This window comes from Xyrauchen texanus, chromosome 46, assembly GCF_025860055.1.
Source record: "Xyrauchen texanus isolate HMW12.3.18 chromosome 46, RBS_HiC_50CHRs, whole genome shotgun sequence".
Lineage (NCBI taxonomy): Eukaryota > Metazoa > Chordata > Actinopteri > Cypriniformes > Catostomidae > Xyrauchen > Xyrauchen texanus.
The window spans coordinates 20,134,306-20,150,568 of record NC_068321.1 but is presented as its reverse complement, the minus strand read 5'-3'; the positions used below and the strand labels follow the sequence as shown (position 1 = coordinate 20,150,568).

Genomic DNA, 16,263 nt, shown 5'->3' with positions numbered 1-16,263 from the left:
ACCCAAAAATAAATATTCTGTCATTATTTACTCAACCTCATTTCCTTCCAAAGCTATATGACTTTCTTCTGAGCATAAAATGCTCCAGAATGGCCATTCTTTTCCATATTATAAAAGTGAATTAGGGCTGGGGCTGTCAAATTCCAAAATGATGACAAAGCACCTTAACGTATCATAAATGTTGTCCATACGAGTGTTGCTGTAGATTCCAAGTCTCCGAAAGTGATAAGAAAGCTTTTGTGTGAGGAACAGCCTGAAATATAAATCTTAATTTAGTATTAATGGAATACTATATCTTCTTCCCTTACCCAAAATCTCACATTTGTGCACTTTTCAATCAGTGTATATTCACATTTGGTATTTCACGATTGGTGCGAGACAAAAGAACCAAAATGTTTGTCATCACTGACATCAAACATGATGCGACAATTACATTAAATTAGTGCTGTCATTCGATAAAAAAATATAATAGCCATTATTTGCATAGTTTTTAATAGTTAGTTGCAGTTTTGGAAGGAGTGAAATTTGACTCTATATATACCTTTTTCCTGTCAAAATGCATTTATTTGCTTTTTAGGAAAGAAACAAAAACAATATGTAACAACATAATGCTTTATTAAAGTGATTCAAACAAAGCTTTCCAAAGAAGAAATGCACTAAAATAGCATAGATTAAAGTAAAATTAAACGTTTCCCAAAGTCGAAGTGGGAGGATGACTTATTAAAAGAATGAGCCCCTCCATAGGTTGCACATTTATTTCAATGGGCATTAAATCTCTTAAACTCTCATCCTCCAGAATATGAATCAACTGATTGTGGCTATCCACTTTGCTACAGCAATTGTAAAGCCACGTTCATGATTCGTGTCAGGGCGTCAGTGTCATCGACAAGCGCTGCAGACAACGTTTTTTGATAGTTAAGACTTGACGTGCTTCTGTGGTAATTATGTTTTAAAAAACAGCGGCTGTAAAGTATTTTGTAAGTATTTGATTTCTGTCACAAGTCTCATTTGGGCTTGTTACAAATAGCGTTAAGATGTCCTTTCTCCATCACTTGATCATTGACATGGAATCTATGTTGTGTGTGTGTTGTGTCCGTCAGTGTGCGTCATATAGTTTTGGTCTGTTGATCGCATAAGTCTTATTGTTTTAAAAGACTTGGATTAGAGTGCACAAATGTGCACAAAATAATTACTTCCATGATCCTTTTTGCCTTTTTAGAGCTCACCTTTCACCTTCATTGTATGAAATCATGTTAGTTTAAAATGACAGGGTTGGGTGAGGAAATGATTCACTGTTGGGTGAACTATTCCTTTCAACATTATAATTAAATAATTGCAAAGCTGATCTCCAACTAGTCCAAATATTATCATCTGGCATATAAAACTCTGCATACATGCAGTTGCCATCAGATGAGCCTTGCTGGGTAACTGTGTCTTCATTTTGAGGATTTTGGAAGTCGGCACACAACCTACCCGCCAACTGTTGGAAAACTGGACTGATTCAATTTTGTGTTGCTGATAGCTCCCCGCATGCACATAGTGGATTACAGCAGAACAGCATATCTAATTAGAACAGCTCTCCTGCATGCCACTTCCTGTCTAATGGGAATTCTGTCATGGAGACACCAGGGAAGAAAATCTGCATGTGCGCCAAGCCAGCAAACACATATAACAGATGTGGGTTTAATCCACTTCTGGCTTTATATTCAATATTGTGGGTTAAATTTGACTTTATCTGCCTTACAGAGCTGTGCTTCCAGAGTTAAGCAGCCAGACAGGGTCCTATTGGTTATCACATGGGCTCAGAGTGCCATTGATTAGCTCAAGTCTTAGTTCCGATTTAAGAGCAGCTACACAATCAAGAGAAGCTCTGACCACTAATTGGTCTGACTATCAATTCTGATGCTTTAATTAATCTGTTGGCAATGAAGAGCAAATTAACAAAATAGCAAGCAGGCGAGAGAGCCTTCAGAAATTACAAGAAACAGACGCTATTGCAGCCTTCAATTGCCTCTGTGAAGCTCCTTCGTCCAGACGAGTTGAGCATTATTACGACGTGTCTCATATTCAAGTCGGAAACAGAAATATGGGAGCAGCCAAACTAAAGCAAATACACAATGAAAAGCTAATTTTCCTGACGTACCAGTGGACAAGCATAAGAAAATACACCTACGGCACTTTAACACGACCTATATGGTTTATAAATGCATGGTATCTAATAAATTATTAATTTATTAGTATAAAACTAACTGCAAAGAGTGAGTCATTAGCTTTACATACGTTCACTATATGCACTGTCATACATAACACATTTAACATTATTGAAATAAAGCACAGAAATGTAAATAGTTTTGCTGAATCGTTGCTTTCCATCATCTTTTATGATGACACGCTCCTTCCAATGTCACAACTCGGGTACCATATACAATTCTGAGTTTCCCACAGGTAAATACGCCTTCGCTTGGTGCTTGGAAATTATAATTTCAGATATATCCGACTCCACTTAAAATTCCACATGTTCGTAATAGCATACTACTATTACAATTTCTCATTTATAGTGAGATGAATGAAACGGGTCATTTCCTTGACTTTTCTGACCCTAATTTGTTCTAAATGATAATATATTTTAACATATAATTGTATTAAAATGCAAAATAAGATTTACATTTTCTAAGATGACAACTGGACGTTACTTTCTAAATTAAAATGCCACTTAAGGTCATGTGATAAAAGTGTAACATTTATGTAGGCATGTCTCGATACCTATACAGGTATCGGAATCGTGTCTGATACTGCACTCATGTACTTGTATTCAAGCTTATAAAAATGCTCAGATAAAAAAAAAACGGCTACCATCTTACTTACAAATGTCATTACATAAACATTCAGTGCACTAATTAAGTCCTTGAGGTTATTTAATGAGATAAATATATAGTTTGCATGTGCTGCACACTTCAAATGTGAGTGCTTGTGAATGTGTGGACCGGTGTTGTGTTGAAGACACAAAGTGCTCATACCTTTTAGAGCTCCTTGGCTCATTCATGGAAAACACCATCATGAGCATCGCACACACTGTTTGTAGAAGATGACAGGGAGAAGAGAGCTAATTTACTTTGTTGCATGAGGCACATACAGACTACATGTTTATTTAATTAAATAGCAGCCTTTTGCAGGTTAAGAATCACTTTGAGTCATGTAGCGACTGGCTTTTCCTGATTGACCGTCAATCTTTTACTTGAAAATAAAAGCTCCACCAAAATAAAAGTTCAATTTAAATGGGGAAAAACGTATGACAGAATTAGATCACTAAAGTATAGTTTTGTAATATTCACTGTAATACTGCTACCACTACTACTGCTAATACTAATAATAAATAAAAAATGTATTATATTTAAATAATATCACACACCTGTAATGCTCTGTTATGCAGCAATTTATTTGCAAAATAGAACTGAAATGTTGTATTTTGGATTATTAAATGTTTGTATGGAAATTCAAGAGAAAATAAATAAATAAATAAATGGGTACCAAAATGGAAGTGTTGGTAATCATACTCAAAAATGTTTTATCAGAACATCCCTACACATATGTATAGTATACTATGGTTTGAAATTTGTATAATTACTAAATGTTTTCTATATCACATCGTTTTTTTTATGTTAAGCATTACACAATATGCACTGCACAGTATCAAGTAAGAAGTAAGCTGGTATTATATTCTGGACATAGTCAGAGAACTCTGGGACATGTTTTGGTCTATTTTGTGATATACATTTAAACTTTCTACCACTTATCTGAACTGTTCAGTCTGGAAAAGGCTTTCAGTTCTACTCTTGGAGCCAAACGCCCCTTCGGCAGAATTATTAGCTGGCTTGTATGTCAAAATCATGTTAGCTTAAAAGTAGAACATTCCATATGTGGTTAAATTCACACATACTCAAGTTGTGGTCTTTTAAAGTTAACAGTCCCACCAGACCACTGAAAACACTTCAATGTCACTTGTAAGCAGATAGCTTTGTTAAACATATGTTAAATATAGGCTCTCTAAGGGACTTTACTCTACACTGCAAAGTGAAAAATGTAAAAGCACTCAATGCACAGGCAAATAAGATCAACAGATCTTATATATTGTCAAAATTGTCTGCTGGCTCTTTGCTGACAGCACAGACTTGTAGCTGAAGTCCCTGCGGAACATCTGTGCACTGATGAGAAACAATGGCATTTGCCTGCTGTAGAAATTGCACTATACCGTTGTTTACTTCAATATTAGCAGCGGACTCAAATGCAGCCGAGGAGAGATGTGAGATGATTTTGCTATGAAACTCCCAGTGTCCTTATAAACCAACAAGGTGCTGGGTAAAGTGCAGTGGCGGATGGTGTTTTACCCCCAAACCACTAAATACATTTTTATCCCACTCAATTTTTTAATAAAACTATTAAACTGGTAGCTGTTTTTCAATAAATGTGTATCAGTAATAGTTGCATTTGGTTACATTTTATGAGTTGGAGTATGTGTCTGACATCTTTAGGCATTTTTATATAAATAATTGCTCTTCAGTTATTTCCTTGCTATCTCCACTGATGCAACTTGTCAATCAAGAGGACAGAACAGTAGTTATACATCAATCAGATTCTGTCTGCTCGACCGCTGGGCTGTTTGAGCTTTGTGCTTTCTTACAGTTGGTGAACAGTGAGTGACATATCGCCTTGATGACACAGACTTAACAATGTTGCACACTCTATGGGTCTGGCCACACACTGGCGTAAGTCGATGAGGTCTTCATGATCTACCTTCCATAGTGTGACCAGAGAGAGACATCAAATTAGTTAAAACACAAAAGAGAAAGGGTGTTATTGTTAAAATACAAGGGGATTTCAAGAGAAAACCCCACATATATATAATAGGCCCAATGTTATTGCGCACACACATGGTGACAACATTGATCCACTCAGCACCTCGTCTTGCTCGCAGCGACAATTGCAATGCCATCCGCTGCTGCGTGACCCCGAAACGAAATTGGTTTGATAATGTTGTTTGTGAATCTCAGGGAGGATGGAAAGAAAGGAACAATAGCATGCACAAATGCTATGATGAACTGCGAGGAATAACAGGAAATGTAGGTAGAAAACTCAAAGATGGTAATAGTTTGTTTTATTGCCTTAATCAAATGTCTTTCTTATTGCGTAACATGATTTACACAAGTAAGACATGTTGCTAAATCAACAACCTTTGTTTATTGTGAGACAACAGTGCTATGAACCAATAGTAGCCATCTGATTTTAGGGGTTAGGGTAAAGATACCCACAAAAAATAAAATTCTGTCATTATTCGCTCACCCTAGTACTGCTCCAATCCAGTCTTCCTTGGAACACAAAAGGGGATGTTAGTCATCACATTTCACTATCATTGAATCTTTAATAGCATCTTTTTTCCCCATATAATGAAAGTGAATCGAAACTGAGGCTGTCATTCTAAATCTCCTTTTGTGTTCCATGGAAGAATGTTCACACTAATCCTTTTTCGTTTTGAGTTTCTTAATGTCATAATTTTCCAAAGTATGCAGCAATAGAGTTTTCGGTGGAGGAAAACACCATTCCAGTGTGGATGAAAATCAATGTGTTTTCAAACAAAAATGTATAAATGGCCTAAATGATGACATCATTTACATTTTGGGGTGAACTATCGCTTTAAAAATAGGGTTAGGGCTATGATTGGTTGATAGGAACGTTGTTCCAACAACAACAACAAAAAATGTTGATCAAAAAATCATGTCTTGTATTGGTCCCTTGCTGAAAAGTCCAGCTTAAATGATCAAAAATGTCCATGCTGGTCCAAGCTGATTTATGCCGGTCTTACTTGTGGATGTTGTTCACCAGCTAAAAATGCTGGTCAACCAGCATGGTCTTTCTAATGAAGCTGGTTGACCAGTTGACTAGTTAAGAAACTTGATGGGAACACCAGCACACCATCATTTCATTTTGGGGATCAGCATACAAAACCCAACATATGCTGTTGACCAGCAGTGCTGGTCTTTTTTTAAATGAACCAATAACATAACTCTGATTTTAGATTAATGGCTATATTGGTTAAAAGGAATGTCGTTCCTGCAATGAAGGAATTATGCATTGTGCTTTGGTCAGTGTGCTACAAGAGCTGGACAAATGATTTGAACCGACCATCATCCAATGAAGATATACCAAATCTAGTTTCTCTTTCAGTCTTTTTTTCTTTCATAGTGTTTACTTCATCTTTCTTGCCTACTTTTCCAACTCAGCACAAAGAAACATTGCATTCTCTCTGCCCATATTTCAAAATGTTGCATTTTGTCAACCGGCAGGCTAGTGGCGATATTTATTGGCAGATTGTAGGAAAGCCATTCATAATTATTCAGCGTTCGCCCCATTCATATTGGGTGAAGCAATATGGAGACAGTGCTGATTCAGCAGCCCTGTCGCTGCAAAATAAATGCTCATGATTACAATGACAGGAATCTTTTATACGGCAGTAGCTCCTCAGCTACACTGCCAATGCTAAGTGCGGCTGGATATGCGCCCGCAGTACTTAACTTTATGTGTGTTCAGAGGGTAAAGAATGGAACATGCCTGACACTACTGCATAAGTGAAATGCCTCATATACATTTTTTAATGTCACTTCTGTTTTCTGTTGTTTCACAGGGCTGCTGTCGATGTTTTTGCTGCAATGTTATGCTCAAGTAAGTTTCCTTTTCTTCCAACACTTGTGTCAGGGTTATTACTATGATGCGTCTGATGATAAAGTGTTTATACCATTCACATTGAAAGATCACTAGCATATGTTGTGTTTTAGGTGCTTGGTTTGCTTGTGTTCCCACCAGGATTCTTAAAGCTAGGGTGTGAAATCTTTTCAAGATTTTGTTTTTTTGTTATACTGGTTGAAAGTCTCTTCACATCCTAATAGCAATCAATAATTTAAGTGGTCTAAATATAAAAACAAAACAAATATAAATATATATATATATATATATATATATATGTATATATATGTGTGTGTGTGTGTGTGTGTATCTTCTGTGGAAGGGACAGGACTAAAAAATGATCAACCAATAATTGCATTCGGTCCGAATGTAATGATAGGATGTCCTTCCTGTCTGTCAATCTATATTTGCATACCAGAGCGAAACTTGTTCGCGCAGTCAATCACATGTCATCAGCGTGGTTTCCTTGACGCTGTTAAGAGCGAGCGCGAGAATGGAAGGTGAACCGCAGCTACCTTATGTTCCTCCTGAACCACCAGTGAAAGGAAACAAGAAAAGAAAGACCATGTTAGAAACTTCTACAATGAAAAACTTCTGGATCAAGGGCGTACTAAAAGCGGAGGAGGCGTGGCTTTGGAGACACTTCTGAAGCGAGGGTGGGCTCTATGCTTTCAAATCTAGCTTGCTAACTGCTAGCCTCTCTGGATTACACACCCTAGCTTTAAAGGTATAGTTCACCTAAAAATGAAAATTGTGTCATCATTTACTCACTCTCATATTGTTCCAAACCCATATGACTTTTTTTTCTAACGTGGAACCAAAAAGGAGATGTTAGGTAGAATGTTAGCCCCAGTCACAATTCACTTTCATTGTATGGAAAAATTACGCAAGGAATGTTAATAATGACTGAGAATAACCAATGTTAGCATGGTATATCCTTTCACACTTCAAGGAAGATGTAATTTGGAACGACATGAGGGTGAGTTAATGATGACAGATTTTCAATTTTGGGTGAATTATCCCTTTAATGAAACAGCTCAACTGATTTGTTTGCATCCAACAGCCGGAAGGCTACACAACGGTCCACTGTGCTGCATTCATGATAGCAAAAACATACCTTGTACATCCATTAACAATTTGTTGCTGATCTAATATCACATATGCGTTTTTCACAAAGACAGTTTATTTACTGAACATATGATATTTAATATTAGCACCCTCTCTGCCATGAGAAGCACCCTTATTTTCTGGACTGTATTCCACAGGAATCGCATACTGCACCCAAAACTGACTGAAAATTTTATAATTTTTTTCTGTAAACAAAATGCCGAGAAAATGCAGGTATTTATCTTTCTGAATACTCGGTGTGCCAGCACAGCTCAAATAATAAATATTGCAGTTCACCTGTTGGCCTGCAGATGGCAGTGTGACTCTGTGCATCTCTTCCTGAGCTCTCTCTTTGAGAACACAGGCACCGCACCTGTTGAGGATTCGCAGTCAGCGAGCCTGTGGGTTCTTATAATGCTCTGTGGGGCTTTTAGGAGCCTCCTCTAAAAGAAACGCGTCTGGTCAGTGATTCCGCAATTAATTCTCCTCCATCGGGCAGCCTGTGCCTTTTGTCTGTGAGATTCAGACCGGTTTTATTTCTCTGGAGAACGCGGCGCGCGCTTGATAATCGTCAAACGCGCCATATTTCTTGCAGCAATCGCTTCAGAAGCATTGTCGTATTTTCTACACATCAGATCTGTGCTGCGGCACTTGTATCTGCAGCTGAGCTGTGATTATACAAGACTGTATTCTCCTGAGCCTGCGTTGACAGGTCATTTCCATATTCTTAGACACAACATTCAATTCACAGACCTTACTGTTGTAAAAACATCTTAAACCCGGTCTGTTTGCTGGTTTTAGAGAGTTGTGGGGCACTTTTCAGCTAAAATCAGCTTTGCCATGCTTGGAGACCTACTAAACAAGCTTAGACCAGAAAACCACTGTGTTTTAAGGGTTTAGCAGGGGTGCTCCGTTATTACAATGGTGTTAACCAGGGTTTTGGTACCTATAAGCAGCAAAACCAGCTTAGCCGGGTTCAGAGACCAGCAAAACAACCTGGTTTAAGCTGTTTTTCCTCTCAGGAGGAGTACTTTGTTTTAATGGGTTTAAAGGGAATTAGGGACCTTGTAAATTGTTCAGGCTGGTAAACCATCTGAAGCTTGCTTGGCCAGGCTGGGAGACCAGAGAAACAAACTTGGCCAGGCTGGGAGGCCAACTAGCTAAACCAGCTAAAAATTGCTTGGCCAGGCGGGGATACCAACAAAACCAGCTTGGTGAACCTGGGAGGACAGCTAAACAACCAGCTAAGACCAGCATACCACCATAGGGTATGCTCTATTTGTATGGTCTTTAAGGGGTTTGGGGCACTTTCAGCTGGTAAGTATGGGAAACTGGCTGGCTGACCAGTTTCAGCTAAGACCAGTTAACCAACATAGGCTGGCCTACTCTTTTTTTTTTTTTTTTTTTAAATAGCAGGGGGCATCAAGGATTGTGTGTTGTATATTTCTCATGTATCTTTCTAGAACTGAGCCCCCACTAGAAGCCTGATAGAACCTATTGCAGTATTAATAATTCAGATCACTATATTTGTGCAAGTCTTAAAACTACAGTTCTTTTAAGTTCATGATGCCCATATAGAGGGATCTCTGGGGGAGATGGGGAGATCTACAGGCCAAGGAAGTAAAGGGAAAAGAACATACATACTGATAACACACACATAGGTTTAAAAGTATTGTTCCCTAGGCTTTGGATCTAGCAAGAACAATATAAAAGTGCAGCTATTCAATCATACTTTTTTCTTTTCATAATTCCAACACTCCTTGTTTGTGTGTGTATGGAGTCTTTCGGATGGGACGTTAAACCGAGGTCCTGACTCTCTGTGGTCATTAAAAATCCCCAGGGCACGTCTCGTAAAGAGTAGGGGTTTAACCCCTGTGTCCTAGCCAAATTCCCCCATTGGCCCCTATCTATCATGGCCTCCTAATAATATCCATCCCTAAATTGGCTACATCACTCTACCATCTCCTCTCCACCAATAGCTGGTGTGTGGTGGGCGTTCTGGCGCACTATGGCTGCCGTCGGATCATCCAGGTGGATGCTGCACACTGGTGGTGGTTGAGGAGATTCCCCCTATACTATGTAAAGTGCTTTGAGTGCCTAGAAAAGCACTATATAAATGTAAATTGTTGTTGTTGTTGTTGTTGTTAAAACTGTTGGCCTTCATATAGCAAACATTCTTGCTGCCCTACCAATGCACTCCACTATGTCCTCCATTCGATGCACTGAGTGCACACTGCAATTGGTCGCTTTGCAACCCCTTCATCAGAAGCAAGGAGACTTTGGGTTGAGAGAGATACCAGTGAACTCTTTTCCTTAGATGGAGAAAGCAACAGCCTTCTGCCCTTCTCTGAGCATCTTCGTCTTGAGAGATTTATGAAGAAACCATTCGAGTAGGGAGCTTGTGGATTTCTCCACAACAGTGAGAGTGGAAATTCTTTTGACAGTTTCACAGGCAGGCTTTCAAACATTGATTTAATAATGTCAGCTCTGTCCTGGAAAGAGATCAGTTAAAGGAATGAAAATTGTGTCATCATTTGCTCACTCTCATGTCTTTGGAAACTCATTTGACATTATTTATACCAATGTCCAAGCTGCTATTTCTCATACAATAAGTGAATGTTGACCACTGCTGTCAAGTAAAATCTTCGATGAATATCAACTTAAATTCCAGTATATGCCACTCACAAAGTGGCTTCAGAATACTTATATATTGCATAAGTCATTGGTGCTTTTTTTTTTTTTTAATCCTTTTTGGAGCTTGATAGCTCCTGGTCCCCATTCACTTACATTTTTGGAAGAGGCCAGTGTGAACATTTGTCAAAACCTTTACTTTTCCATACCTTTTATGTTTGAAACAACATAAGGGTGAGTAAATTATGACATAATTGTCAAATTTGTATGAACTTCCCCTCTAAAGACAGAAATAAGAAAACAATTCATAGGATCTAGCAGAAAATGAATAAAAAATATGTGAAATGAGTGCATTGCGGCTAAATAAGAGCAACAATTGAAATGTCAAATAGTTTCCGTTCTGTTTGTAAGTGCAGACAAATAAAATGTATCACATTCTGTTTGGAATAAAACCAAAGTCCATTTAGTCCAAAATGCTTCCTGTGCAAGAGTTTTAGGTATTTTTAAAATCCCAGAGGTGGACTCGAAAAAAGGTTTGCATAACAAGTCGTGGGTACAGAAATACGTCTGTTTAATTTTAGGCATGGATTGTGCTCACAATTTCCACTTCACCGACAGTATTGTCAAGAGCTGTTTGTCTCTTTGTAATGCCATTAGTGAAATTCTGAAACCACAAAGCAGATCAGCATGAAGTAGTTGATTCCCAAAGGGGCTTGAGTTCGTTTTTTATAGCACGATGCTGTAACATGAATCAAACATTTTGTTAATTTGGATAAACAGTGAGGGCAAGGCCGGATTTACCACCGGGCCGATTGGGCCGGTGCCCGGGGGCCTCCGACCTGTAGGGGGCCTCCAAGACCCCACTAACTGTGTGACCTCAAACTTTTTTTTTTATTATTTATTTAAAATAAAGTTAAAATAAAATTAAATAATGAGTGTGTGTTTGTGTGTATGTGCGTTAACAATCATTTATTTGGACACAAAGTATCATGATCAGTTTTTTGGCTGTGTCGGCTGTGTCTGATGATGACAATGAGTCAGGTTACCATGAAACTGTTGATAGCGGCAAGACCGCGGTAGAAGACAGTGTGAAAAAAAGAGAATTGAGGACATCGAAAAAAACAAACAACATGGATAAAAAAACGGTGGAGCAGTGGAGCCACAAAATGGAAAGCTAAAAGGGAGAAGGATAGCAGAGAGGATTTAATTAGGAGAAATATTCCAACCATAAAGAGCCTTTATTTAGCGCGGTGCCTGTGGTGATGCTAGCGAAGTTTAGCACAACATCCAGCCTTGCTATTTCAGATGAACCTGAGCATCAGCACCAGCACGACAAGACAAAGAACCACAGCCCGGCTGGAAAGACAGACACCTGCTGAAGGCGGCAGAGACCCGGCGGTGACGGGTAGGTAAACGTACATTACCAGTTGGACAGCCTCAAAATGTAGTTCTATCTATTACTTTTTCCCCTTATTAAAAACCCTGATTATTGTAGATGCCCGGATTGGCGCTGAAGCCTTCCGAATCTCTGTGCACCGACCCAACTAAATCAGTATTTTTTCTGATTTCGCTAGAGTCCAGCACCCGTATTTCACCACCCCTCTGTCCCCGTATGATAAGTTGCTTTTTAAATCATTTAACGTTGTTGTATTAATGTTGACTGTTAATTTTTATGACCAGATATGCGGTCTAGGCTTATCAATGCATAATATGTGGGAGTCATTCTCTAGTTCAGGGTACTTTCACATAATATTTCACATAATATTTTAAAAGTAGCCAATATCTTTCGTCTTATTCCGTCAGTTCACTGCAGAGAAGTATCGCTTTGTTGTTTTTAATATTTTTAGAACCTTCTGCTGATTAATCCTCTGGGGTCAACGGACGCGCCGGCATTACGTCGTCATTACAGCGGAAACAACATAAAATTCTCCGTCATATTGGGGCATACAGAAAAGTGTAAGACGTCATTAGAGACTATAATGGGTCTACTTTTATTTGTGTACACTCACAATAACAACAAAACCTTGTGCTTTTGTAAAATAAAGAAAACAAAAAGGGTGAGCTATCAGACGTCTCTGTCTCCACGAGCATATTTCTGAAAATTTGGGGGGCCCACGATTTTGTGCCCAGAGGACTCTGCTTTCTAAATGCCTGAGTGAGGGTTATGGTTAATACGTTGATAGATCTCAACATTGAAAGTGTTATTTAGCTGATTCTTGCGTAGGTAGTCAAACAAAGGAATGCAGTTGTAGCTGTGGCCTTACGGTTAGCAAGCATGTTCACAAACATTGAACCGTATTATTGCTGAAATAAAGTACCAATATATAAGTATTGAAGTTAAATCTCATTAAAATACAAATTTTTTTCCAGTAGTTGGTGTGCTAATGTTTTAAATTTTAAATTTTATTTTTTTTATTTATTAGTCAATCCATTGTTAGGTTGGCAAAATGCCAATGCCAAACTGTATTGAAATCAATTGTGAATTGACGCTCCTCTATGCTTTGAGTGAGAGGTGCAATTTGTATGATGCACAGAGTGTTGGATATCAGTCACTTATGAGTGCGGGGGAATCAGGGCCCCTGACCACATCCTCCAATAAATGCGTTATTTATGAGTTATGAGTTTTTATGCGTTATTATTAAAAACTCTATGTCCTTTCTTATATGCTTAAGTTAGAACTTTCCTGACCCATGACTTATAAAATAATAAAACAATATATAATTTATATGTTATATATTAAAATATATTTATTTTAATTTCTTCGATTATTTGTCTTTATCTTATTTATATAGACATTTTGGATGGTTTATAAATATATTTTTTAACTTGTTTTATAATTTGTATTGATTTTATTTATTTTTGTCCTTCACCTGTACTTGTTTTTATGATTGTATTCATACATTGTTTGATCTGATTGAACATTTATATAGAAAAAACTCCACAGTATTACCACCATTTGTAGACTTTTCAGACAGTCCCTTACCACACCCTCCACAGTATTAGTGCATTTTAGCACAATGTGTGGACTTTTCAGTTGGTCCCTTGCCCACCATAGTCAAATTTTCCAACTTATATCAATGTTAAATTGGCGATCTGGAATGATTTCACCATGACGCCATCTAACCAGCTTAAATACAGGACAAATCGCATCATTTTATCTTTAAATACAGGATGATCCCATATTTTACGGGACCGGTGGCAACCCTACTTATGAGGTTCCATTTCAGATTCTTCCTATGTAGACAAATGACAGCATAGCAGCTCACTAGGTTTTGAACAAAAAACAACAATAAAATGAAAATAAAATGAGTGATTCTATATGTAAAGGTTCCTACATGGGGAAACCTAGCTGCTTCCTGTTGCAATGACAGGATTAGCTAAGGCATCAAACCTGCCACTGGCTTGACGAACGGAAATTAAGTCTTCTCCCTGTGTGGCTCTTTCTCCTCCATCTTGTTTTTGATCTCATTTAACCTTTTGTGCCACACAGAGAAAACTTTTCGCTCTCACAGATAGAGTCACTTGCTTTTTGTTCACTCTCCATTATCCCGGTATTATTGCATTCTGTTGATGTGGCTCTTTAGTGCCTGAATGATGTATGCCCTTATCACATTTTACTAATAAACAGCATAACAGATCAAGACATGAAAAAAGATAGAAGAAAGAGGTCAATTTGAATATGAATTGTACATACAGATGCTTCCAATACATTTTGCCCATTATTAATTTGTTTACGAGCAAAAAAGCTAATACAAAAAGTCTCATTCACTATGACACACAAAGGTAACATATTTTCAAAATGGACACTGAGTTCTTTGTTAAATTGATGTCAGCCTGGAAGCCTTCATTAATCATTCAGGAGCCATTCTGGGCAAGGTCTGGGAGAGTGAATGATTATGAATGATATTTTGGATTATAATTTTTTTTTTACATTGTTTAGACCAAGGCAAATAATAATGCTAATGGGCTTGAACAATATTTCCATCCAGATTTATTCTGCTAGACATATTCACTGAGAAAACATAACAATTCTCTTCTGTTTTTGTGTTTGTTAGGTTGGAAATTTGACTTTACTTATAAATGTTTGTAAACAGTCCCCATAGTAGGAGTCTGTAAAGAGTACACAATAAAGAGTCCCCATAGTAAACACTGTTACTCAGTATTATTACACAGCTCACTGGAATAGGGTTGTGAACCAAAAATTAATTCTTATTCAGAACTGGTTCCATTTAAAATAAATAAATAAAGCAACTGGATGATGTTTATGACTTGCGGTTCTATTAACGGCTCTAACCGTTTTAAAATATCCTGACAATGTTTTCTGCACTACCATTCAGCGGCATTGCAACACTGCTATTAAAACAGCAGCACAAAAAATACATTGTGACCAGTGTAGTCCGATTCCCAGAAAAATTACTTTTATGAATCAGTTCTTTTGAATTTACAGTGTGAAACATTAAGCACAACTGGTTTAGTCTGACTGCCAAACACATTATTAGCCGGTTCTTTTGAATATATGCCAAAAAACAGACAGCGCTACCACCCAAATGAATTATTCTTATCAGCTGAATCTTTTTAGTAAATGACTTACTGAAATGCATGATATAATTAGCTTTATTTAGTCAAAAAAATGCTGTGACGAGAAGGGCATGGCCGGGACATGAGGATGCACGCCTGGTGCTGAGTTCCCCCAGTCAGCAGGAGAGAGAGATAAGGAGGTGCCAGAGACGCCATGACATGGAGCTGTGTGTGTGTTGATGTGTGTTTTGGTTATGCTGAAAATCAGTTTTATGTTGTGTTTTGTTTATTAAAAGTATTTTTGGTTGATAACCCGGTTCCTGCTTCCTACTTTCCAATGAACAAGAGGCATATATGCACACTGGTGCCGAAACCCTGGATTGGAGGAAGACACTCCATCAGAGAGCCCTCATGGCTGACGGAGGATCGTGATGCCGAGAATACATAATTCAGTGGTACTGGAGTGGTTCGCCAGGAGGCAGAGGAGTCCACTTCCATCTGCCTGTAGGCGAAGTCCAGTGACATCGCCCGGTGTCACAGAGGATCGCTACACAGCTGGATGAGGACTGAATGGCAGCAGAACTAGAATGCTTTTCTCTCCCCCCCCTTTTTTCTCCCCTGCCCTCCAGTTGTTCAACTCAGTTTTCCAGGAGGCGTGGAGGGACAGCCGGCAGCGGAACGACCGAAGGGGCAACTTCTCCCTTCCAGAAAAAGGGGAGTAGGTCAGGTCGGTTGGTTCCCCAGCCTGAATCGGGCATTGGGGTTATGTGACGAGGAGGAGGGCGTGGCTGAGCCGTGAGGATGCACACTAGCACTGATTTGCCACAATCAGCGGTAGAGAGAGATAAGGAGCCGGAAACGAGAGAGAGAGATAGAGAGATGCTTGCAGCCGCTGTGTGTGTGCATCAATGTTTTGTTATGCTGAAAAGAAGTTTTATGTTGTGTTGTGTTTAATTAAAAGTATTTTTGGTTAATAACCCGGTTCCTGTTTCCTCCTTACCGAAGAACAAGAGGTGTGTCTGCTACGAATGCTTTTTGCCAGAAAATCCAATATTAATTGCATTTGTTATTAGATAATGGAACCACTAAGGAACAGGAATCGTAAAAGAGAATCGTTAAATTCCTTGCAATTCCTTGCAATTCCTTTTCCAACTCAAATTCTTGATTCTGGTCAACTGTGGAATTCTAAGGTCAAATATTTTTGTATAATTGACTCTTGTGTTACTCCACAGCCTCTTTCTTCTCACACAATATAATTTAAACTCAAATCAG

At 38.4% G+C, this 16,263-nt stretch overlaps 1 protein-coding gene across 3 annotated transcripts in view; it reads left to right on the top strand.

Annotated features, from left to right (window-relative positions):
* Window positions 1-16,263, top strand: part of LOC127638267 (cytosolic carboxypeptidase 4) — a 239,678-nt gene that overhangs the window by 61,577 nt on the left and 161,838 nt on the right. For 2 of the 3 annotated variants that reach the window (XM_052119723.1, XM_052119724.1), the window contains exon 7: window positions 6,677-6,714. The exons of the other annotated variant lie outside the window; for it this stretch is intronic. In XM_052119723.1, the coding sequence (XP_051975683.1) occupies window positions 6,677-6,714 (38 nt within the window). The remainder of the gene's footprint in view (window positions 1-6,676; window positions 6,715-16,263) is intronic. 3 annotated transcript variants of the gene reach the window in all.